The sequence below is a fragment of the Brienomyrus brachyistius genome, unplaced genomic scaffold (assembly GCF_023856365.1).
Source record: "Brienomyrus brachyistius isolate T26 unplaced genomic scaffold, BBRACH_0.4 scaffold42, whole genome shotgun sequence".
Classification (NCBI taxonomy): Eukaryota; Metazoa; Chordata; class Actinopteri; order Osteoglossiformes; family Mormyridae; genus Brienomyrus; species Brienomyrus brachyistius.
In genome coordinates this window covers 2240461-2266285 of record NW_026042317.1, presented here as the reverse complement: position 1 = coordinate 2266285, position 25825 = coordinate 2240461, and the positions used below count along the sequence as shown (strand labels likewise).

Genomic DNA, 25825 nt, shown 5'->3' with positions numbered 1-25825 from the left:
TCCAGGGATATCCATGCATTATTTAACAGAACAATGCAAAACCACATTCTGCACGTATTACAAATACATGGCTCCAGAAGAAGAGGGTACGGGAACTGTCGAATTGTTGAATGCAGTGTTCATTTAACGTGTTGAATTTTTCGTTGGACCACCTTCACTTTGATTATGGTGCACTGTTTCCACAAGCTTATGCAACATCTCACCCTTTCTTTTCATCCAGATTTGCATTAATTTTTCACCAAGATCCTGTATTGATAAGTCAGTTGAACCACTCTGTAAAGCCTCTTTCAGCACATCCCAAAGACCTTAAGTCAGGTTAAGGTCACAACTCTGTGGTGACCAAGTCATAATGTGAAAATGATTCTTCATGCTCCCTGAACCACTTTGGCAATTCGAGCCCAATGCATCTTGGCATTCTTGCCCTGGAATATACCCAGGCCAACTGTCATGCCCAGGAGGAACAGAGTAAGCTGGACCCAGATGGAAGAGACCCAGATGTTTATTGGGACACTGAACAGTCAAATCCAAAGGGGCAGGCAATGAGCAGTGCTCGATAAGGCAGGCAGAGGGTCGGGAGCAAGAGAGATCAATCCTACGAGGAGGCACAGGAAGGGAAGACAGGAACACCAGGGCACACAGATGAAGCAGGACAGAAATCAGGAAGACGAGGTGGACAGGCAGGACAGGCAAGGCAAGCAGGGCAGGAATCGGGAAGACGAGGCGGGCAGGCAGGACAGGCAAGGCAAGCAGAGCAGGAATCAGGAAGACAAGGCGGACAGGCAGGACAGGCAGGGCAGGAATCAGGAAGACGAGGTGGACAGGCAGGACAGGCAAGGCAAGCAGGGCAGGAATCAGGAAGACGAGGCAGGCAGGCAGGACAGGCAAGGCAAGCAGGGCAGGAATCAGGAAGATGAGGCGGACAGGCAGGACAGGCAAGGCAAGCAGGGCAGGAATCAGGAAGACGAGGCGGACAGGCAGGACAGGCAAGGCAAGCAGGGCAGGAATCAGGAAGACGAGGCGGACAGGCAGGACAGGCAAGGCAAGCAGGGCAGGAATCAGGAAGACGAGGCGGACAGGCAGGACAGGCAAGGGAGGCAGGGCAGGAATCAGGAAGACGAGGCGGACAGGCAGGACAGGCAAGGCAAGCAGGGCAGGAATCAGTAAGATGAGGTGGACAGGCAGGACAGGCAAGGCAAGCAGAGCAGGAATCAGTAAGATGAGGTGGACAGGCAGGACAGGCAAGGCAAGCAGGGCAGGAATCAGGAAGACGAGGTGGACAGGCAGGACAGGCAAGGCAAGCAGAGCAGGAATCAGTAAGATGAGGTGGACAGGCAGGACAGGCAAGGCAAGCAGAGCAGGAATCAGGAAGACGAGGCGGATAGGCAGGACAGGCAAGGCAAGCAGAGCAGGAATCAGGAAGACGAGGTGGACAGGCAGGACAGGCAAGGCAAGCAGAGCAGGAATCAGTAAGATGAGGTGGACAGGTAGGACAGGCAAGGCAAGCAGGGCAGGAATCAGGAAGACGAGGTGGACAGGCAGGACAGGCAAGGCAAGCAGAGCAGGAATCAGTAAGATGAGGTGGACAGGCAGGACAGGCAAGGCAAGCAGAGCAGGAATCAGGAAGACGAGGCGGATAGGCAGGACAGGCAAGGCAAGCAGAGCAGGAATCAGGAAGACGAGGCGGATAGGCAGGACAGGCAAGGCAAGCAGAGCAGGAATCAGTAAGACGAGGCGGGCAGGCAGGACAGGCAAGGCAAGCATGGCAGGAATCAGTAAGACGAGGTGGACAGGCAGGACAGGCAAGGCAGGCAGGGCAGGAATCAGTAAGACGAGGTGGACAGGCAGGACAGGTAAGGCAAGCAGAGCAGGAATCAGGAAGACGAGGCGGACAGGCAGGACAGGCAAGGCAAGCAGGGCAGGAATCAGGAAGACGAGGTGGACAGGCAGGACAGGCAAGGCAAGCAGAGCAGGAATCAGTAAGATGAGGTGGACAGGCAGGACAGGCAAGGCAAGCAGGGCAGGAATCAGGAAGACGAGGTGGACAGGCAGGACAGGCAAGGCAAGCAGAGCAGGAATCAGTAAGATGAGGTGGACAGGCAGGACAGGCAAGGCAAGCAGAGCAGGAATCAGGAAGACGAGGCGGATAGGCAGGACAGGCAAGGCAAGCAGAGCAGGAATCAGGAAGACGAGGCGGATAGGCAGGACAGGCAAGGCAAGCAGAGCAGGAATCAGGAAGACGAGGTGGACAGGCAGGACAGGCAAGGCAAGCAGGGCAGGAATCAGGAAGACGAGGCGGACAGGCAGGACAGGCAAGGGAAGCAGGGCAGGCAAGGCAAGCAGGGCAGGCAAGGCAGGCTGAAGGATTAGGATGTGGCACAAAGGACAAGAGAGAGAGAATGCTTAGTAGGGCGCAAGAGAGCAACAATACTTCACAACTGTTGTTTTGCCGTAGTGCCAGTTAAATAGGTGATTAGAACGAGGCTTGGTTGTGCGGCCCCGCCCACTGAGGCGTGACACCAACAGGGAAGAAAAAAATCCATTGATGATGGATGGAGGTGTAATGTACATTCAGCAGAATCAGGCAGTCAGCTGACCTTTCATTATTTTTATTTTCTTGTTTTATCATTTTTCTTAATTTTTTTGTTTTTAATAATAGAAAAAAGAAAGAAAAAGAAAGGAAAAAAATATCTAAAGAACAGCGGTTGTATCTGTAGTAGAGGACAGCATCGCACCAACTGCTCCATCTGAAAAACAAAACCCAAATACACACAACAAAGAACAGTCTGTCTAAGGTCTGAATAGTTTTGTGTATGCATGTGCATGCGAATGCGTGCGTTGGTTTTTATGATTTATCAGGACCTTTCACCTGATTATGTACCAACACTATGGGGACATTTGGGATTCTGAGGACATGGATACTCATACTTCCTGTAATACAGATGCACTTATCTAAGTTAGAGAACCCCCCCTGCAAACTTTGGCGCCAAGTCCTCTTACACCACAAAAATCAGTTCCCACAGTGTAAACTCTGTATTCAGCATCGCGCCCTCTGTAGGCTGGTGCCAGAGAAACACCAGAATAACACTTGTGTTAAGAATTACGGCTGCTGATTGGCTAGGTCTGGACTAGCTATCTAAGGTTGTGATTGGCTGAGAGCTATTTCATTCACTGCAGATCCTCATTTCTATTGGTGGACTTCAGCAGGAGACTAAGAGGACACTACAATATCCCATAATATCCAACTCGTGGAACGGACTGTAAAATCAGGTAATAAATTTCTTTTTATAATAGAATAATAATAAAAAAGTTGTCTTTTCACATTGCAGGAGTTTTAAATGCAAATTGCAAGGGGTGTACCCATATGCAAAATGCACAGTTCGATACAAACTTCGGTTTTGGATTCATGGTTCGGTGCAATTTCTCTACAGCAGGGAAAACAGAATTTGTTTCGTCTCCTACTGCTGAGTATGGCCACATATCTGTAGCGATAATTATTCTGGATGGTTAGAATTTTCTGGCAAAGTGGCTTAAATGCCATACAGAGAATAACTGGCACAGCTTGTTTCTGCCTTTCTCCGGTCGCACATACACTTGGATGATGTCGTCTCAAATCAGTTAGCATGTCGGATATGTTTCTAGCAACCGAGTTCGGTATAACGGAGCCAAGAGACTGTCTTGGTCTCGCAGATTATGCTCTCTCCAGTGCTGATGTACTGAAGTGATGTACCTACTCTATGTCATGAACACGTGCACTGACACTGCCTACAAATTCCTAATTACTGTTAATACGGAAGCATTACCTACATTGCTTTGACATTTACAATAAATACCAGATTGTGGATCGTATTCTGTTTCAGACGTGAACACAATGTAGTCATTAAGTGCAGATAAGGTGATTTCATTGTGTAAATATTGCACCGAGGATGATTCGGTGTCGTGCGATAAATATAAGTCCTTAGGATAGTATGGCTGTATCTGTGGGCTTTAGGTTAGCTCATATCCAGAATTCATTTGGTAAATTCAATTTCCCAACAAACTTTATTAGATACTCGTTCTTACTGAATCAAATGTGCAGAATAAAAGGGATGCCAGGCATTAAATATCTGCTTAAAATGTAAACTAAACAATATAAACTGAATATATGAATAAACATCGATGATTTTTCACAGGAGGAGATGGCTTCTTCGAAGCTGAGAAGTAGAAAGCTTTCTCCAAAACAAGAGGCTGCATATTTTATATCTGTATGTAAAGACAAAGATGGACTTTATGTGAAATATATAAATTCATATAAAGGCAAATTTAAAGTTTATGTACGAATATTTGATTTTATCCAGGGTTTTTTAGTGTATTAATGTTATGGTGCTTATTGTTAACAGGGATCATCGTGCAGGAGCATTCGAGGCTGATCTTAATCTAGTGTTTGCTTTCTCTGGTAGGCCGTGGGGTATTCAGCAGATTCCATTTTCTTCTGGAATACAGAGGGCAACTCATCAGCAGGCATGAATGTGAAAGTAGACCGAAAATATATCATGATGCCCTCAAAGTGTTCATGTTTTAATTTTATTTCAACGGAAAATTACTGTGGTGCGTATGGCATCGCATGTTGTTTAACATAATATAAGCCTTTGGTGTCTTCTGACATACTCGTTTTTTAATGCCTTTAGTGCTCTGATATTTACTAGAAAAGGGTAGTTTTTCTGACTTATCACTTTATGTGATACAGCATTGATGCTGCCCGAGACGATGGCTCCCTTGGGAGACTGGTGAATGATGACCATGTTAGCTGAAACAGCAAAATGAAAAAAATCACCATATCAGGAAAGCCCCATCCATGTTTATTCACAACCAGAGGCATTAGTCCTGGAGAAGAAATTACATATAACTACGGTGACTCTGACTGGCCATGGAGATGCAAGGTATTTAGACATGAAAGAATCATTTAGAAATAATCACCCTTCTGCAAAAGAAGGATAAAATCCAGATATGATACTTAAGGGATTAAAAGTATTTTCATCAGTTTATATTCTTTTTCTGAAGCCTTTCTTATTGATAATGATAATCATATATCATAATATATAACTAATATTTACAGATGGCTACTGAAAAAGACCAACTGCACCAAAAAGAGCAGAGCACATCAAGTGAGGTAGGGAGGACAGGGAAAGTAATTCAGTTAAGCTCTTGTATGTGACTCTATAATTATTAGACTAAGTAGTTGGAGATATAGATGTGTGTTGAATGAGGATGTGCAGAGAGATGGCTACTGAAAAAGACCAACTGCACCAAAAAGAGCAGAGCACATCAAGTGAGGTAGGGAGGACAGGGAAAGTAATTGTGTGAAACACAAACCTGGTTTGGCGGTACACTGGGTTTTCAGAGGACCCTGCAAATGTGTTTTGGCGTATAGTTTTATCAGCTGTGTATGTATATAGTGTTTGACGGAAACATGGTCTCGGGGGTGGGGGTGGCATGGTGGTGCAGTGGTTAGCACTGTTGTGGGGTTCGAGTCTTCGCTTGGGTTACATGTGTGTGGAGTTTGCATGTTCTCCCCATGTTATCGTGGGGTTTCCTCTGGGTTCTCCAGTTTCCCCCCACAGTCCAAAAACATGCTGAGGCTAATTGGAGTTGCTAAGTTAAAGGTGTGTATGTGTGAGTGAATGGTGTGTGAGTGTGCCCTGTGATGGGCTGGCCCCCCACCCTGGGTTGTTCCCTGCCTCGTGCCCATAGGATAGGCTCCGGACCCCCCGCGACCCAGTAGGATAAGCAGTTTGGAAAATGGATGGATGGATGGTATCGAGGGACTTCTTTACCTGAAGCTCTAGTTTATGTCATAGATGGCCTTTTGCTGTGTTTTTCAGCAGGTTCACCACACTGGAAAAAAGACCGCTTATACAAAGCATTAGTGTGCATGTACACTAGGTTTTAAGACGACCGTGCAAATGTTTCAGCATGTCATAAATGGTTTTGTACAGAGGTTTTAAATAAGTTCACAACAATAATGTCATAAGGATGCACTGGATGGTCATGGAGAATAGTAGATTATTGTAATGTACTGATAAACATTAGACTTTCATATATTTTAGATTCATTACACACAACTGAAGTAGTTCAAGCCTTTTATTGTTTTAATATTGATGATTTTGGCATACATCTCATGAAAACCCAAAATTCCAATCTCAAAAAATTTGCATATTTCATCCGACCAATAAAAGGAAAGTGTTTTTAATACCAAAAAAGTCAGCCTTCAAATAATTATGTTCAGTTATGCACTCAATACTTGGTCGAGAATCCTTTTGCAGAAATTACTGCTTCAATGCGGCGTGGCATGGAGGCAATCAGCCTGTGGCACTGCTGAGGTGTTATGGAGGCCCAGGATGCTTCGATAGCGGCCTTAAGCTCATCCAGAGTGTTGGGTCTTGCGTCTCAACTTTCTCTTTACAATATCCCACAGATTCTCTATGGGGTTCAGGTCAGGAGAGTTGGCAGGCCAATTGAGCACAGTAATACCATGGTCAGTAAACCATTTACCAGTGGTTTTGGCACTGTGAGCAGGTGCCAGGTCGTGCTGAAAAATGAAATCTTTATCTCCATAAAGCTTTTCAGCAGATGGAAGCATGAAGTGCTCCAAAATCTCCTGATAGCTAGCTGCATTGACCCTGCCCTTGATAAAACACAGTGGACCAACACCAGCAGCTGACATGGCACCCAGACCATCACTGACTGTGGGTACTTGACACTGGACTTCAGGCATTTTGGCATTTCCTTCTCCCTAGTCTTCCTCCAGACTCTGGCACCTTGATTTCCGAATGACATGCAAAAATTTGCTTTCATCCGAAAAAAGTACTTTGGACCACTGAGCAACAGTCCAGTGCTGCTTCTCTGTAGCCCAGGTGTGACGCCCGCTCCGTCCGCTCCTCGTGTGTGCCACGCCCCCTGATTACCCACGTGTGCTTCCCTGATCGTCTCCAGCTTTGTCCATTTACTTTGCTTGGTCCTGTCTTATTTAAGTCCTGGTCTTACCTGTTTGCCTTGTCTGTCATTGATGTTAGTCGGCGTTTCATGTCTCCTGCTCCCGGTTTGTGGAATAAACCCCAGTTTACCCCGACTTCCGCCTGTCCGCCTGCTTTCTGCCCGTTCGCCTCGCACGATCGCCGCTCTGCCCGCGATCGCTGCCATCTCCCGTGACAGAATGACAGACCCACTGAACAAGGCACAGCAGCAGACCGAGAGCCATCGTCTCGGTCTGCTGCAAGAGGTGTACCATTGGCTGAACCAGCCCGACGTCCGGGAGGACCCCGTCGCGCTGAAATTGGCCACCGACAGCTGCGATCTCCTGCTGGCGATGTCCCCATCGGAGGGCGGGCATCGTTTGGGAGAGGTGCGCGCCCTCCTCCATGAGCTCACCCAACGGAGGACAGCTCGGAGGTTAGAGCTGGACGCGCCATGCGTCGCGGAGACTGTTCCCCTGCTGTCTGTCCCACCGGACGAGGAGCAGCCTTCCGCGACTCACACGACAAAGAGGAAGAAGAGGAAGAAGCACGCGATCGCCCCTGCGATCGTTCTGGGAGCGTGCACGCTCATCCCCGCTTCTCTCCTCACCGGGGAATTGGAGGACTCCCCGGCTGACCTCGACGTCGTCACCGCAGCTAAGCTGCCTGTGCAGGCAGCTTCCCCCGTCCGGGGAGAACACCCAGCTGCCGCTGAGCTGCTACCGCCCCTCGAGTGGTACTACTTCCGGCCCGAGCGGCTGGCCAACAAGGGGGCCAGCGCAGTGCGGGACGCTATCCCGCGTGTGCCCCGGGCACTTAAAGGGGCCACGTCCGTCTTGCCCGCACGGGACCTACCGGTACCGCCGCCTGCAGCCCCTGCTCAGCCCGAGCAGCCGCCTCCTGTGCCTGCAGCCCCTGCTCAGCCCGAGCAGCCGCCTCCTGTGCCTGCAGCCCCTGCTCAGCCCGAGCAGCCGCCTTCGCTACCGCCGCTGTCTGCGCAGCCGCCTTCGCTACCGCCATTGCCGGCGGACCCCGCTCCCGTGCAGCCGCCATTGCCGGTGGACCCCGCTCCTGTGCAGCCGCCGCCGCCTGCGCAGCCACCTTCGCTGCCCCCTTCGCCTGCTGCAGCTCCCGGGCAGGCGCCCCCACTGCAGCAACCTGCAGCTCCCGGGCAGGCGCCCCCACTGCAGCAACCTGCAGCTCCCGGGCAGGCGCCCCCACTGCAGCAACCTGCAGCTCCCGGGCAGGCGCCCCCACTGCAGCCAGCTCCTGTTCCTGACCGCGCTCCTGTTCCTGACCGCGCTCCTGTTCCTGACGCCCCCTCCGCCTGCAGCAGCCCCAGAGGCGCCCCCTCCGCCTGCAGCAGCCCCAGAGGCGCCCCCAGGTCCTGACCGCGCTGCAAGTCCTGACCGCGCTCCAGCGGCTCCCGATCCGCTGCCCTTGCCTGCGGCTCTGGCGCCTGAGCAGCCGCCTTCGCTCCCTGACGCGCCCGGAGGAGCGCGCCTTGGAGAGGGGGCTCCCACAGGGGCACGGCCGCCTCTGTCGATGGACCCCGCGCCTGCAGTTCCAGAGCCGGCGCCCACGCCCGAGGCGCTCCCCGTGCCTGCTGCAGCTCCCGGGCCGGCGCTCCCACTACAGCAGCCTGCAGCTCCCGGGTCGGCGCCCCCACAGCCTGACCGTGTTCCTGTCCCGGCGCGCCCACAGCCTGACCGTGTTCCTGTCCCGGCGCCCCCACAGGCTGACCGTGTTCCTGTCCCGGCGTCCCCACAGCCTGACCGTGTTCCTGTCCCGGCGCCCCCTCTCCCTGCTGCGGCTCCAGTGGCGCCCCCTCCCCCTGCTGCGGCTCCCGAGGCGCCCCCTGACCGCGCCGCAGCGGCTCCCGAGGCGCCCCCTGGCCCCGCTCCTGTCCCTGGCCCCGCTCCTGTCCCTGGCCCCGCTCCTGTGACTCCTCTGCCCTTGCCTCGGCATCCTCACGCCCAACCGAGGGGCGTGATGTCCGTGTCCCGTAAGGGGCGGGGACACAGACGCAGGGCTGGGGTCCCTCCCGCCCGGCCCCCTGGCTCGCCCTCCCTCGCCTGCGCGCTGGCTCGGTTGGCGCCTGCGAGTCCTGGCCGTCCTGGTCGGCTGTTGCCTGCGGGTCCCCCTCCGAGGCCTCGTCGCCCTGCCTCGCTCCCTCCGCTGACTCCTCATCGGTCGCCTGCGGGTCCACTCGCTCCTGCGCGGCGGAAGACGTCGCCGCCTGCGGTGGCTCCCCCCCTCTCCTTGCCCTCGCCAGCGTCCCCTTCGCCTCCCTCCTCAGCCCCTCTGTCGGTCCCTCGCCCTGCCGCCTCGGCCCCTCCGAGGTCCCCTCCGGCTCCGGCCTCCCGGCCGTCTGCGGCCCCTCCGGCTGCCGCCCGTCGCCCGCTGGGTGTCCCTTGGGCTCCCCTTCGTTCCCCCGCCTTCTCTCCCTTCTTCCCTGCCTCGGTCCCTTCTGTCTCTGCTTCCCCATTCTTTGTCCCTCGTCCCTTCGCTCCTCCTGTGCCTCCTTCTCCCTCTGGGTTCCCTCCGTTCACTCCCGGTCCTTTTGTCCCGCCTGTTCCCTCTGTGTCCCCTTTTCTAGTCTGTTTGTCCGTTTTTCCTGTCCTGTGTCGTGTCCTGTCTTGGCTTCTGCCTTTGTGTCATTTTTGCCTGTCTGTCTTGTTCCCTGTCCCTCGTTGATGGTTTTGGTTCTTGTTTTTCAGGTTTTGGTTCCCTGGTCTCGTCCCGTCCTTCGCCTCCTCCCGGGCGCGCCCGGTGTAGCGCGCCTTTGGGGGGGGGTTCTGTGACGCCCGCTCCGTCCGCTCCTCGTGTGTGCCACGCCCCCTGATTACCCACGTGTGCTTCCCTGATCGTCTCCAGCTTTGTCCATTTACTTTGCTTGGTCCTGTCTTATTTAAGTCCTGGTCTTACCTGTTTGCCTTGTCTGTCATTGATGTTAGTCGGCGTTTCATGTCTCCTGCTCCCGGTTTGTGGAATAAACCCCAGTTTACCCCGACTTCCGCCTGTCCGCCTGCTTTCTGCCCGTTCGCCTCGCACGATCGCCGCTCTGCCCGCGATCGCTGCCATCTCCCGTGACACCAGGTCAGGCGCTTCTGCCGCTGTTTCTGGTTCAAAAGTGGCTTGACCTGGGGAATGCGGCACCTGTAGCCCATTTCCTGCACACGCCTGTACACGGTGGCTCTGGATGTTTCTACTCCAGACTCAGTCCACTGCTTCCGCAGGTCCCCCAAGGTCTGGAATCGGTCCTTCTCCACAATCTTCCTCAGGGTCCGGTCACCTCTTCTCGTTGTGCGGCGTTTTCTGCCACACTTTTTCCTTCCCACAGACTTCCCACTGAGGTGCCTTGATACAGCACTCTGGGAACAGCCTATTCGTTCAAAAATTTCTTTCTGTGTCTTACCCTCTTGCTTGAGGGTGTCAATGATGGCCTTCTGGCCAGCAGTCAGGTCGCCAGTCTTACCCATGATTGCGGTTTTGAGTAATGAACCAGGCTGGGAGTTTTTAAAAGCCTCAGGAATCTTTTGCAGGTGTTTAGAGTTAATTAGTTGATTCAGATGATTAGGTTAATAGCTCGTTTAGAGAACCTTTTCATGATATGCTAATTTTTTGAGATTTGGAATTTTGGGTTTTCATGAGCTGTATGCCAAAATCATCAATATTAAAACAATAAAAGGCTTGAACTACTTCAGTTGTGTGTAATGAATCTAAAATATATGAAAGTCTAATGTTTATCAGTACATTACAGAAAATAATGAACTTTTTCACAATATGCTAATTTTTTGAGAAGGACCTGTATATAATATTCCTTCGTCTTCTGTAATAAAAATAGCTTTTGATGAGTGGCACAAATTTAAAAACAGGAATAAGTCTACAAGACCAAAGTCTTATAGTACTGTAGCGTGTTTAAGAATGTTGTTACGCATGTTGCTGGGTGGGATATTTTCTGTGGGCGTGCACCCATCCTGGGGAGAGTGTGTGGGAGGAGCGACAGGAGGTGGGAGAGGGGCTGACGGGACGGAGACAGGGGACGGGGAAGAATAAGCAAGGAATGGGTGTAGTGCAGGACTGTTCTACGACTTGTTCTTTGAAATATAAAAGTGTACGGTGTGGATGTGGCCATATCAGCCAAATAAAGTTTTCGGCTACTTGCCTCCTTATTTCCATAACGGGAACGTTACAATACGTTTTCTGCCTACATTTGTCTGTTATTCCCTTTTAAACTAATTTTGCCTGCAGTAAAGAGGATACCATTTTCTGCATGAACAAAGTGAGTTTTTTTCTCTATTCAAATACTACTAATTAGAAACTGTTGGAACTTTTGTGGTTTGAAATGTGCATTGGGATGTATGTAAATCTGAGGTTGTCTTAAGTGAATAGTGAGCATTTAATAATTGCAGAAATTGTGTTTTTAGAGTAGCTCTCTACTTGTGTTTTCTCTACATAAAGTTCTGCAAGTAATGTAGAATTCAAATGATTTCAGTGTAGCTTTGAAAAAGTAAATGTCTACTTTTAACATTTTTTTACACTGCTGGTTTAGTTTAAAGCCCCATTAAAATGCCATATATACACACAACGTGGAAGACACCTATACATGAAAACACACACAATGGCTTTAACAGCTTGTTTACAGAACCGCTCTGAAAAACCACTTTGAATTATAAAAATCATATTAAATAATTCTATACAACTGATTGTAGATAAATTGCTGTTCAGCTGAATATCCTCTTTTTATCTTGTTTCTTGCACTATGTAGAGTCTAACTGAGGGAGACTCCATGGACATTACAGTGGGAATCCTCTGCTATGAGGACAACAGAGCTGCAAGCCCAGCATTGTCACAACTCAACCCCTCAAGAGTCAGCATCATCCTAGAGGGCAGCCTTGCCATGGAAGCCCTCACTCACCAACCTACCTTAAGCTATGTGCCTCTCGTTTGGCCTCCTACAAACTCCTCCTGCGGTACCCGAAGTGCCTCTCGTTTGGCTTTACCTACACACCCCACCTGCGGTAACTGAAGTGCCTCTCATGTGGCTTTACCTACACAACCCACCTGCGGTACCCGAAGTGCCTCTCGTTTGGCTTTACCTACACACTCCACCTGCAGTACCCGAAGTGCCTCTCGTTTGGCTTTACCTACACACTCCACCTGCGGTACCCGAAGTGCCTCTCGTTTGGCTTTACCTACACACTCCACCTGCGGTACCCAAAGTACCTCTCATTTGGCTTTACCTACACACCCCACCTGCGGTACCCGAAGTGCCTCTCGTTTGGCTTTACCTACACACCCCACCTGCGGTACCCGAAGTGCCTCTCGTTTGGCTTTACCTACACACCCCACCTGCGGTACCCGAAGTGCCTCTCGTTTGGCTTTACCTACACACCCCACCTGCGGTAACTGAAGTGCCTCTCGTTTGGCTTTACTTACACACCCCACCTGCGGTAACTGAAGTGCCTCTCGTTTGGCTTTACCTACACACTCCACCTGCGGTACCCGAAGTGCCTCTCGTTTGGCTTTACCTACACACCCCACCTGCGGTACCCGAAGTGCCTCTCGTTTGGCTTTACCTACACACCCCACCTGCGGTAACTGAAGTGCCTCTCGTTTGGCTTTACCTACACACCCCACCTGCGGTACCCGAAGTGCCTCTCGTTTGGCTTTACCTACACACCCCACCTGCGATACCCGAAGTGCCTCTCGTTTGGCTTTACCTACACACCCCACCTGCGGTACCCGAAGTGCCTCTCGTTTGGCTTTACCTACACACCCCACCTGCAGTAGCCGAAGTGCCTCTCGTTTGGCTTTACCTACACACCCCACCTGCGGTACCCGAAGTGCCTCTCATGTGGCTTTACCTACACACCCCACCTGTGGTACCCGAAGTGCCTCTCGTTTGGCTTTACCTACACACCCCACCTGCGGTACCCGAAGTGCCTCTCGTTTGGCTTTACCTACACACCCCACCTGCGGTAGCCGAAGTGCCTCTCGTTTGGCTTTACCTACACACCCCACCTGCGGTAGCCGAAGTGCCTCTCGTTTGGCTTTACCTACACACCCCACCTGCGGTACCCGAAGTGCCTCTCGTTTGGCTTTACCTACACACCCCACCTGCGGTAGCCGAAGTGCCTCTCGTTTGGCTTTACCTACACACCCCACCTGCGGTACCCGAAGTGCCTCTCGTTTGGCTTTACCTACACACCCCACCTGTGGTACCCGAAGTGCCTCTCGTTTGGCTTTACCTACACACCCCACCTGCGGTACCCGAAGTGCCTCTCATGTGGCTTTACCTACACACCCCACCTGCGGTACCCGAAGTGCCTCTCGTTTGGCTTTACCTACACACTCCACCTGCGGTACCCGAAGTGCCTCTCGTTTGGCTTTACCTACACACCCCACCTGCGGTACCCGAAGTGCCTCTCGTTTGGCTTTACCTACACACCCCACCTGCGGTAACTGAAGTGCCTCTCGTTTGGCTTTACCTACACACCCCACCTGCGGTAACTGAAGTGCCTCTCGTTTGGCTTTACCTACACACCCCACCTGCGGTACCCGAAGTGCCTCTCGTTTGGCTTTACCTACACACCCCACCTGCTGTACCCGAAGTGCCTCTCGTTTGGCTTTACCTACACACCCCACCTGCGGTACCCGAAGTGCCTCTCGTTTGGCTTTACCTACACACCCCACCTGCAGTAGCCGAAGTGCCTCTCGTTTGGCTTTACCTACACACTCCACCTGCTGTACCCGAAGTGCCTCTCGTTTGGCTTTACCTACACACCCCACCTGCGGTACCCGAAATGCCTCTCGTTTGGCTTTACCTACACACCCCACCTGCGGTACCCGAAGTGCCTCTCATGTGGCTTTACCTACACACCCCACCTGCGGTACCCGAAGTGCCTCTCCTTTGGCTTTACCTACACACTTCACCTGCGGTAGTCGAAGTGCCTCTCCTTTGGCTTTACCTACACACTCCACCTGCGGTACCCGAAGTGCCTCTCCTTTGGCTTTACCTACACACTCCACCTGCGGTACCCGAAGTGCCTCTCCTTTGGCTTTACCTACACACCCCACCTGCGGTACCCGAAGTGCCTCTCATGTGGCTTTACCTACACACCCCACCTGCGGTACCCGAAGTGCCTCTCGTTTGGCTTTACCTACACACCCCACCTGCGGTACCCGAAGTGCCTCTCGTTTGGCTTTACCTACACACCCCACCTGCGGTACCCGAAGTGCCTCTCGTTTGGCTTTACCTACACACCCCACCTGCGGTACCCGAAGTGCCTCTCGTTTGGCTTTACCTACACACCCCACATGCGGTACCCGAAATGCCTCTCGTTTGGCTTTACCTACACGCCCCACCTGCGATACCCGAAGTGCCTCTCATGTGGCTTTACCTACTACACACTCCACCTGCGGTACCCGAAGTACCTCTCGTTTGGCTTTACCTACACACCCCACCTGCTGTACCCGAAGTGCCTCTCATGTGGCTTTACCTACACAACCCACCTGCGGTACCCGAAGTGCCTCTCGTTTGGCTTTACCTACACACCCCACCTGCAGTAGCCGAAGTGCCTCTCGTTTGGCTTTACCTACACACCCCACCTGCGGTACCCGAAGTGCCTCTCATGTGGCTTTACCTACACACCCCACCTGTGGTACCCGAAGTGCCTCTCGTTTGGCTTTACCTACACACCCCACCTGCGGTACCCGAAGTGCCTCTCGTTTGGCTTTACCTACACACCCCACCTGCGATATCCGAAGTGCCTCTCGTTTGGCTTTACCTACACACCCCACCTGCGGTACCCGAAGTGCCTCTCATGTGGCTTTACCTACACACCCCACCTGCAGTAGCCGAAGTGCCTCTCGTTTGGCTTTACCTACACACCCCACCTGCGGTACCCGAAGTGCCTCTCGTTTGGCTTTACCTACACACCCCACCTGCGGTACCCGAAGTGCCTCTCGTTTGGCTTTACCTACACACTCCACCTGCGGTACCCGAAGTGCCTCTCGTTTGGCTTTACCTACACACCCCACCTGCGGTACCCGAAGTGCCTCTCGTTTGGCTTTACCTACACACCCCACCTGCGGTAACTGAAGTGCCTCTCGTTTGGCTTTACCTACACACCCCACCTGCGGTAACTGAAGTGCCTCTCGTTTGGCTTTACCTACACACCCCACCTGCGGTACCCGAAGTGCCTCTCGTTTGGCTTTACCTACACACCCCACCTGCTGTACCCGAAGTGCCTCTCGTTTGGCTTTACCTACACACCCCACCTGCGGTACCCGAAGTGCCTCTCGTTTGGCTTTACCTACACACCCCACCTGCAGTAGCCGAAGTGCCTCTCGTTTGGCTTTACCTACACACTCCACCTGCTGTACCCGAAGTGCCTCTCGTTTGGCTTTACCTACACACCCCACCTGCGGTACCCGAAATGCCTCTCGTTTGGCTTTACCTACACACCCCACCTGCGGTACCCGAAGTGCCTCTCATGTGGCTTTACCTACACACCCCACCTGCGGTACCCGAAGTGCCTCTCCTTTGGCTTTACCTACACACTTCACCTGCGGTAGTCGAAGTGCCTCTCCTTTGGCTTTACCTACACACTCCACCTGCGGTACCCGAAGTGCCTCTCCTTTGGCTTTACCTACACACTCCACCTGCGGTACCCGAAGTGCCTCTCCTTTGGCTTTACCTACACACCCCACCTGCGGTACCCGAAGTGCCTCTCATGTGGCTTTACCTACACACCCCACCTGCGGTACCCGAAGTGCCTCTCGTTTGGCTTTACCTACACACCCCACCTGCGGTACCCGAAGTGCCTCTCGTTTGGCTTTACCTACACACCCCACCTGCGGTACCCGAAGTGCCTCTCGTTTGGCTTTACCTACACACCCCACCTGCGGTACCCGAAGTGCCTCTCGTTTGGCTTTACCTACACACCCCACATGCGGTACCCGAAATGCCTCTCGTTTGGCTTTACCTACACGCCCCACCTGCGATACCCGAAGTGCCTCTCATGTGGCTTTACCTACTACACACTCCACCTGCGGTACCCGAAGTACCTCTCGTTTGGCTTTACCTACACACCCCACCTGCTGTACCCGAAGTGCCTCTCATGTGGCTTTACCTACACAACCCACCTGCGGTACCCGAAGTGCCTCTCGTTTGGCTTTACCTACACACCCCACCTGCGGTACCCGAAGTGCCTCTCGTTTGGCTTTACCTACACACCCCACCTGCGATACCCGAAGTGCCTCTCGTTTGGCTTTACCTACACACCCTACCTGCGGTACCCGAAGTGCCTCTCGTTTGGCTTTACCTACACACCCCACCTGCGATACCCGAAGTGCCTCTCGTTTGGCTTTACCTACACACCCCACCTGCGGTACCCGAAGTGCCTCTCATGTGGCTTTACCTACACACCCCACCTGCAGTAGCCGAAGTGCCTCTCGTTTGGCTTTACCTACACACCCCACCTGCGGTACCCGAAGTGCCTCTCGTTTGGCTTTACCTACACACCCCACCTGCGGTACCCGAAGTGCCTCTCGTTTGGCTTTACCTACACACTCCACCTGCGGTACCCGAAGTGCCTCTCGTTTGGCTTTACCTACACACCCCACCTGCGGTACCCGAAGTGCCTCTCGTTTGGCTTTACCTACACACCCCACCTGCGGTACCCGAAGTGCCTCTCGTTTGGCTTTACCTACACACCCCACCTGCAGTAACTGAAGTGCCTCTCGTTTGGCTTTACCTACACACCCCACCTGCTGTACCCGAAGTGCCTCTCGTTTGGCTTTACCTACACACCCCACCTGCGATACCCGAAGTGCCTCTCGTTTGGCTTTACCTACACACCCCACCTGCGGTACCCGAAGTGCCTCTCGTTTGGCTTTACCTACACACCCCACCTGCAGTAGCCGAAGTGCCTCTCGTTTGGCTTTACCTACACACCCCACCTGCGGTACCCGAAGTCCTCTCGTTTGGCTTTACCTACACACCCCACCTGCGGTAACTGAAGTGCCTCTCGTTTGGCTTTACCTACACACTCCACCTGCGGTACCCGAAGTGCCTCTCATGTGGCTTTACCTACTACACACTCCACCTGCGATACCCGAAGTGCCTCTCGTTTGGCTTTACCTACTACACACTCCACCTGCGGTACCCGAAGTACCTCTCGTTTGGCTTTACCTACACACCCCACCTGCAGTAGCCGAAGTGCCTCTCGTTTGGCTTTACCTACACACCCCACCTGCGGTACCCGAAGTGCCTCTCGTTTGGCTTTACCTACACACCCCACCTGCGGTACCCGAAGTGCCTCTCGTTTGGCTTTACCTACACACCCCACCTGCGGTACCCGAAGTGCCTCTCATGTGGCTTTACCTACACACCCCACCTGCGGTACCCGAAGTGCCTCTCGTTTGGCTTTACCTACACACCCCACCTGCAGTAGCCGAAGTGCCTCTCGTTTGGCTTTACCTACACACCCCACCTGCAGTAGCCGAAGTGCCTCTCGTTTGGCTTTACCTACACACCCCACCTGCGGTACCCGAAGTGCCTCTCGTTTGGCTTTACCTACACACCCCACCTGCGGTACCCGAAGTGCCTCTCATGTGGCTTTACCTACACACCCCACCTGCGGTACCCGAAGTGCCTCTCGTCTGGCTTTACCTACACACCCCACCTGCGGTACCCGAAGTGCCTCTCGTCTGGCTTTACCTACACACCCCACCTGCAGTAGCCGAAGTGCCTCCCGTTTGGCTTTACCTACACACCCCACCTGCGGTACCCGAAGTGCCTCTCATGTGGCTTTACCTACACACCCCACCTGCAGTAGCCGAAGTGCCTCCCGTTTGGCTTTACCTACACACCCCACCTGCGGTACCCGAAGTGCCTCTCGTCTGGCTTTACCTACACACCCCACCTGCAGTAGCCGAAGTGCCTCTCGTTTGGCTTTACCTACACACCCCACCTGTGGTACCCGAAGTGCCTCTCGTTTGGCTTTACCTACACACCCCACCTGCGGTACCCGAAGTGCCTCTCGTTTGGCTTTACCTACACACCCCACCTGCAGTAGCCGAAGTGCCTCTCGTTTGGCTTTACCTACACACTCCACCTGCGATACCCGAAGTGCCTCTCGTTTGGCTTTAGCTACACACCCCACCTGCGGTAGCCGAAGTGCCTCTCGTTTGGCTTTACCTACACAACTCACCTGCGGTACCCGAAGTGCCTCTCGTTTGGCTTTACCTACACACCCCACCTGCGGTACCCGAAGTGCCTCTCGTTTGGCTTTACCTACTACACACTCCACCTGCGGTACCCAAAGTACCTCTCGTTTGGCATTACCTACACACCCCACCTGCAGTAGCCGAAGTGCCTCTCGTTTGGCTTTACCTACACACTCTACCTGCGGTACCCGAAGTGCCTCTCGTGTGGCTTTACCTACACACCCCACCTGCGGTACCCGAAGTGCCTCTCGTTTGGCTTTACCTACACACCCCACCTGCGGTACCCGAAGTGGCTCTCGTTTGGCTTTACCTACACACCCTACCTGCGGTACCCGACATGCCTCTCGTTTGGCTTTACCTACACACCCCACCTGCGGTACCCGAAGTGCCTCTCGTTTGGCTTTACCTACACACCCCACCTGCGGTAACCGAAGTGCCTCTCGTTTGGCTTTACCTACACACCCCACCTGCGGTACCCGAAGTGCCTCTCGTTTGGCTTTACCTACACACCCCACCTGCGGTACCCGAAGTGCCTCTCGTTTGGCTTTACCTACACACCCCACCTGCGGTACCCGAAGTGCCTCTCGTTTGGCTTTACCTACACACCCCACCTGCGGTAACTGAAGTGCCTCTCGTTTGGCTTTACCTACACACCCCACCTGCGGTACCCGAAGTGCCTCTCATGTGGCTTTACCTACTACACACTCCACCTGCGGTACCCGAAGTACCTCTCGTTTGGCTTTACCTACACACCCCACCTGCAGTAGCCGAAGTGCCTCTCGTTTGGCTTTACCTACACATCCCACCTGCGATACCCGAAGTGCCTCTCGTTTGGCTTTACCTACACACCCCACCTGTGGTACCCGAAGTGCCTCTCATGTGGCTTTACCTACACACCCCACCTGCGGTACCCGAAGTGCCTCTCGTTTGGCTTTACCTACACACCCCACCTGCAGTAGCCGAAGTGCCTCTCGTTTGGCTTTACCTACACACCCCACCTGCGGTACCCGAAGTGCCTCTCGTTTGGCTTTACCTACACACCCCACCTGCAGTAGCCGAAGTGCCTCTCGTTTGGCTTTACCTACACACCCCACCTGCGGTACCCGAAGTGCCTCTCGTTTGGCTTTACCTACACACCCCACCTGCGGTACCCGAAGTGCCTCTCGTTTGGCTTTACCTACACACCCCACCTGCGATACCCGAAGTGGCTCTCGTTTGGCTTTACCTACACACCCCACCTGCGGTACCCGAAGTGCCTCTCGTTTGGCTTTACCTACACACCCCACCTGCGGTACCCGAAGTGCCTCTCGTTTGGCTTTACCTACACACCCCACCTGCGGTACCCGAAGTGCCTCTCATGTGGCTTTACCTACACACCCCACCTGCGGTACCCGAAGTGCCTCTCGTCTGGCTTTACCTACACACCCCACCTGCGGTACCCGAAGTGCCTCTCGTCTGGCTTTACCTACACACCCCACCTGCAGTAGCCGAAGTGCCTCCCGTTTGGCTTTACCTACACACCCCACCTGCGGTACCCGAAGTGCCTCTCGTTTGGCTTCACCTACTACACACTCCACCTGCGGTACCCAAAGTACCTCTCGTTTGGCATTACCTACACACCCCACCTGCAGTAGCCGAAGTGCCTCTCGTTTGGCTTTACCTACACACTCTACCTGCGGTACCCGAAGTGCCTCTCGTGTGGCTTTACCTACACACCCCACCTGCGGTACCCGAAGTGCCTCTCGTTTGGCTTTACCTACACACCCCACCTGCGGTACCCGAAGTGGCTCTCGTTTGGCTTTACCTACACACCCTACCTGCGGTACCCGACATGCCTCTCGTTTGGCTTTACCTACACACCCCACCTGCGGTAACTGAAGTGCCTCTCGTTTGGCTTTACCTACACACCCCACCTGCAGGACCCGAAGTGCCTCTCGTTTGGCTTTACCTACACACCCCACCTGCGATACCCGAAGTGGCTCTCGTTTGGCTTTACCTACACACCCCACCTGCGGTACCCGAAGTGGCTCTCGTTTGGCTTTACCTACACACCCCACCTGCGGTACCCGAAGTGGCTCTCGTTTGGCTTTACCTACACACCCTACCTGCGGTACCCGACATGCCTCTCGTTTGGCTTTACCTACACACCCCACCTGCGGTAACTGAAGTGCCTCTCGTTTGGCTTTACCTACACACTCCACCTGCGGTACCCGAAGTGCCTCTCATGTGGCTTTACCTACACACCCCACCTGCGGTACCCGAAGTGCCTCTCGTTTGGCTTTACCTACTACACACTCCACCTGCGGTACCCGAAGTACCTCTCGATTGGCTTTACCTACACACCCCACCTGCGGTACCCGAAGTGCCTCTCGTTTGGCTTTACCTACACACCCCACCTGCGGTACCCGAAGTGCCTCTCGTTTGGCTTTACCTACACACCCCACCTGCTGTACCCGAAGTACCTCTCGATTGGCTTTACCTACACACCCCACCTGCGGTACCCGAAGTGCCTCTCGTTTGGCTTTACCTACACACCCCACCTGCTGTACCCGAAGTGCCTCTCGTTTGGCTTTACCTACACACCCCACCTGCGGTACCCGAAGTACCTCTCGTTTGGCTTTACCTACACACCCCACCTGCGGTACCCGAAGTACCTCTCGTTTGGCTTTACCTACACACCCCACCTGCGGTACCCGAAGTGCCTCTCGTCTGGCTTTACCTACACACCCCACCTGCAGTACCCGTAGTGCCTCTCGTTTGGCTTTACCTACACACCCCACCTGCAGTACCCGTAGTGCCTCTCGTTTGGCTTTACCTACAGACCCCACCTGCAGTACCCGAAGTGCCTGAAAAACACTTTTACCTTCATTCAGCAGGTAATGCTCAGTTTAGCTGGAAGTGAGCTACCTGCAGAAGTTCAGAAGCTGAAGAATGAGCTTGCAGTGTGAGACACATCTATACTTATGGCACAGCTCTACATGTCTGTGTCTGGATTGGTGCACAATTACTTTGCACTGACTAGAGAAAATTGTCTTGCAGTTGCTCATTTTGTATCTGATTCTTCTTGTGCTAGATGTGCCTAGTATTGTTTATTATTATCATTATTCTACAGCTGCGATGGGTTGGCCCCCCATCATGTTCTAGTTACATAATGCACACGTTCTATTTCAATGGAGCTCGACATACCTACAGTATACAACTTTTGTCAATACATAATGCGAAAATATCAAGCAGTCCTTTGTAGGAAAATAGTATACTTAAATATATATCCAGTATACTAAAAGTATATGGCACATACTTAAAACATGCTATCATTTTCCTTATTATAGTAAGTACACTTGAAATATACTTCAGAGATGCTAGATATAGCTTTCAGCAGTATATTTGAAACAGTACAATAATTAATTGTGTGTAATACACATTAAATGTATTTTTTGTTTCTTAAAATATACATAAAATAAATCCAGAAAGTCATATATACTTCAATTATATTTATTTAATTCTTCAACGTTGCTAACCAAAATTTGTGAAAACAAACAAAAATAGCACAGTATTTAAAATATTACAAAATACATTGTAAGTATGCACTTGATACGCACAGGATGCTAATTCATTGCATGGAGATTTCGGTTCACTTACATTTTCTTCATATTGTGTGCAGTAAGTGCAATAACCAGAGGAAACCTGGTAATCTACTCAAACACGTCTAGGTCTGATTTACAGTCAAGGCAAGAGAAAATGTTATTTACTGATTTTCAAAGTGTTCTCTCATCGGTAACACTTTACCCGAGGAAGCACAAATAATGTATTATGCTGTTACTTATGTATTAATTAACCACAAACTAAGTGTTAGTCGGCAGCTTGATTTTGTCCGTAAATATGGCCGCTGCACACGCTGCATCTAACCGCTGCTGTCGTGGATTTTTAAAGGTCGCCGGGAGGAAACGGCAACATCACGTTCATCTAAAACGGGAAAGTGCTGAACTTCAGCGGCGCGATGTCAGTTCCTGCAAAATATATGGATGATTTATGCGTCATAATATTATTGTTTTTTATAATGAAAGAACGCAAATGACTTCTAATGACAAACTTGCATAGAAAGAAGTGTCCCATTAAAATGGAGTAATCATGGTATTTTATATCGCGCATAGATCCGCTTTCTTATAATTTAATTTTGAACCTCTTTTATTTAGTAATCTGTGTAGTAATCTGTGTTTCACCTAGTGGCGGCCCTGAAAAATACACATTGTTTCCGTAAGTATCGCTGGTTCTGTGAACTGACGTGTCCAGTGGATGTAATAAATATGGCATCGACTTGATACAGAGACATTATAACTGACTACAGTCACTGTATAGAATGTTAATCTGCAATAGATAATGAATCCAATGGTGGATTGTTAATGGATGTCTGTGTGTATTCTTACACGTCTGTTATTAATAATGATGCATGCAGATAAATTTAGTGGCTTTTATCAGCCAGGGGCGTGAGGGGACAATGGATGCAGTATCTATCTATGCATCAATTTATCTGGGTCAGGCAGATAAGGGGGGGCGAGGGATAAGGCTGCCTGGGCACCTGGCCGTTCTGTCCGACGGGGGAGCAACCGGACCTTTTACAGTGGGCTGAGTTTATCAGAATTTGAGTTTAATTATCTAACAAAACAAATTTTATTATTTATTCAAATACATTAATAAATTGATTTACTTTAATCCACTGAACCAGGACATTAACAGGACATATTTTCCAGTGTTTTTTGTCTGTTATGTCTCCAGTTAAATGATTATTACAGTATACACGTTGATTGAGTGTCATTGTGTCAGTTATGTTCAGCTACAGTAATACAGTGAATTTAACTTAATCCAGCAGACTGTGGTTTCATTATGTTATTCAGTTATGCTTTGGGTGACGCTGAAGCAGGACATTAATAGGACAGAACAGAAAGCCTTTATTGTGATTGTTTACTGTATTTCCTCCCTGTACAGACATAAATATAAAAAATATACATATACAGGGGAGAGGGAAAGCCCCCCCCCCAATCAGGATTACATTTAGTTACATTTTAGTCAGAGAGGAAAAGCATAAAACTATATTTTTCATGTTTATTCAGCTCACTGAATTTTTATTTATTTATTTATTTATTTCTTGTCAAACATACAGTACTCTGCAAAAGTCTTAGGCAGTCCAAAGAAATGTTTAAAGCTGTTTATCTGGGTAGCAAGTGTATTTTTGGCTTAGAACAAAAAACTCAATTTAACATTAGAACAAATTAAGAGTAACACAATAAAAACTAGTAATAATTTCTTCTGTTTCCTAAAAAGTTACTGATATCTAGTTGGATGGCTAGATGAACACTGCTTCAGTTCCCAAACTTCTCCTCAGGGGCACCTCAGCCGTTCCACGATTGTTAAATTTCACCAACAGCTCAATTAAATAATTAAATATATTGATTTAAAAAGTCAGTGAGAGATTGACTAACTGTATGAGGTCTGCTAGTGGCCAAGTCAAAAAATACATGGCTGCACTGGACGGTCACTGTAAATACTAGGATGATTTTAGCAGAGGTTCTGAAATGGCGAAGCTGACACACTGACAGGCATCATATCATAGTTTTACACCAACAGGAGGATAATCTAAACATCATTTTCTTTGTCTGCCTAAGACTTTTGCACAATACTGTACATTTCAGAGTAAAAAGGATTATAAAGGTTTAAAAGCAGAGATTTTACCTTTTTGCCAGGAGAACCAGCAACACGTCAGAGTGACACTGAGGAGTCACAATAAACCCGAAACCCTGGATAGAGGGACTCAGTGAATGAGGAGGTGAATCTGTGCAGGGGGGTCAGTCCATCAGAGGAGACTCTGTAGAAGGACAGAGCACCAGCCCCCCAGTCCAGATACAATCCTACTCTGTGGGGCCCTGAGGCCCGTATGGGTATGAGAGTCTGTTTATTATTGTGCCGGACAGAGTAACTGACAGGATCACACCACAGACACCATGACTTGTCATTGAATCCAAGCAGACAGTCACTCCCTCCTTTCCTCCTGATCCCTTTATAAGTCACTCCTATGCAGGCAGCATCTCCATCCCACTCAGCCTCCCAGTAACAGCGGCCACTCAGACTCTCTCTGCACAGAATTTGTTCCCAGCTGTCAAATCTCTCTGGATGATCAGGATATGGCTGCTCTGCCCCCCATGTCACCTTCCTGTTCCCCCCTGACAGAGACAGGAATCTGTTTGCTGTGTTGGGGTCCAGCGTCAGGTGGCAGGAGTCTGTAGGCAGGAGGAAGAATTATTAATCCCATCAGGCAGCCTGTACTTTATGTTTCTGTACGATATAAAAACAGCACAGCTTCCCCTAACGAAGCGGGAACTGAAGCTTATGAAACAGCTCAGAAAATGGAGGGAAGAGCCACCAAAATGCGGCGCGAGCTAAACAAACAGCTTAATTACGGGTAAATAAAATGACAAAGCAGAGACATTCATTTATCAGACATATTCATCAGACGCATATTTACCACAAAACAGCACCAGAGATCAATACTAAAATCAGTCTCTTTCCTTCTAACCGCTAATTCCGGCGCGTACGGCTTGAAAATGGCCATCAATAACAGAATATTTAAGTAATATTATTACATATTTAAAGTGATATTTGATAAAAGTTTGGACCAGGATACTGATACAAACGATGATTCCGGCGCCGGAGTTGCGCTCCATGAGGATCCAGTACTTGCAGCGATTGTCTGACATGGTCTTTAATCACAGCAAAGCCGGTCTGAATGTATTTCACATGCATCGGCTTATTTCCGTGAAGCATGTCATACTGTATCTACTGAACCGGAAGAAACACTGCAGTGTCAAGCGGGGCGGAATAGGTGCCGCGCAAAGCCGGCAAACTAATGATAATACCGTCTACAAACTATCAATAAAAGCAGATTAAACGACACAAAGTTTCTCATTAATTCAGAAAAACTGAAAAATATTGCTCAGAAAAATGGGATTATCATCTCATTAATTCGGAAAAAACAGGATGATTATTACGTAAATTAGGAAAAACAGACTTGATTTTTTTCAGATGAATGCAATACGCTTCCATAGAGAACCGCTTACCGCGCGCGCGACTCTAGACGCGGCGCCGCTGCCGTGAGGCGTGAGCCCCGCATCTCGCGCACGCGGCCGCTCTAATCTGTTAACATGGGCGCCGAAATGAAATTTGATATTTTCCGCCACAAATCAATGTGTCCCAAGTGCAAATTCCTTTTAGCGCCATGGATCGGGAGAAGTTTTTTTCTGTTTCTTCTGTCTAAGGCAGGGGTGTCCAAATCCAGTCCTGGGGGGCTAGAGCCCTGTGTAGCTTAGTTCTTTCCATGATCCTCCATAAATGATTCAGCTCAAAAGCTGTGTGGTATTTAGCACAAGGACTTGAATCAGGTGTGTTAAATGAGGGGAAACCCAAGAATGTGCAGAACTGCAGGACTGGATTTGGGATCCCCTGGTTTAGGGGAATCAGTGACAAATCAGTAATATTCTCTCATGAATATTAATGAGTGTTCCAGACCCACCTATAAAACTGCAAATTCACATTTTGCACTTGAGGAG

At 50.9% G+C, this 25825-nt stretch overlaps 2 protein-coding genes across 2 annotated transcripts in view; one reads left to right on the top strand and one right to left on the bottom strand.

Moving 5' to 3' along the window:
* LOC125722753 (protein NLRC5-like) overlaps window positions 1–25825 on the top strand; it is a 519818-nt gene that overhangs the window by 75010 nt on the left and 418983 nt on the right. The window lies entirely within an intron of this gene.
* The window catches only part of LOC125722755 (NACHT, LRR and PYD domains-containing protein 12-like), a 47031-nt gene continuing 44418 nt past the window's right edge, over window positions 23213–25825 (bottom strand). Inside the window, exon 14 of the mRNA XM_048998944.1 lies at window positions 23213–24499. Coding sequence (XP_048854901.1) covers window positions 23982–24499 — 518 coding nt within the window. The 3' untranslated portion in view covers window positions 23213–23981. The remainder of the gene's footprint in view (window positions 24500–25825) is intronic.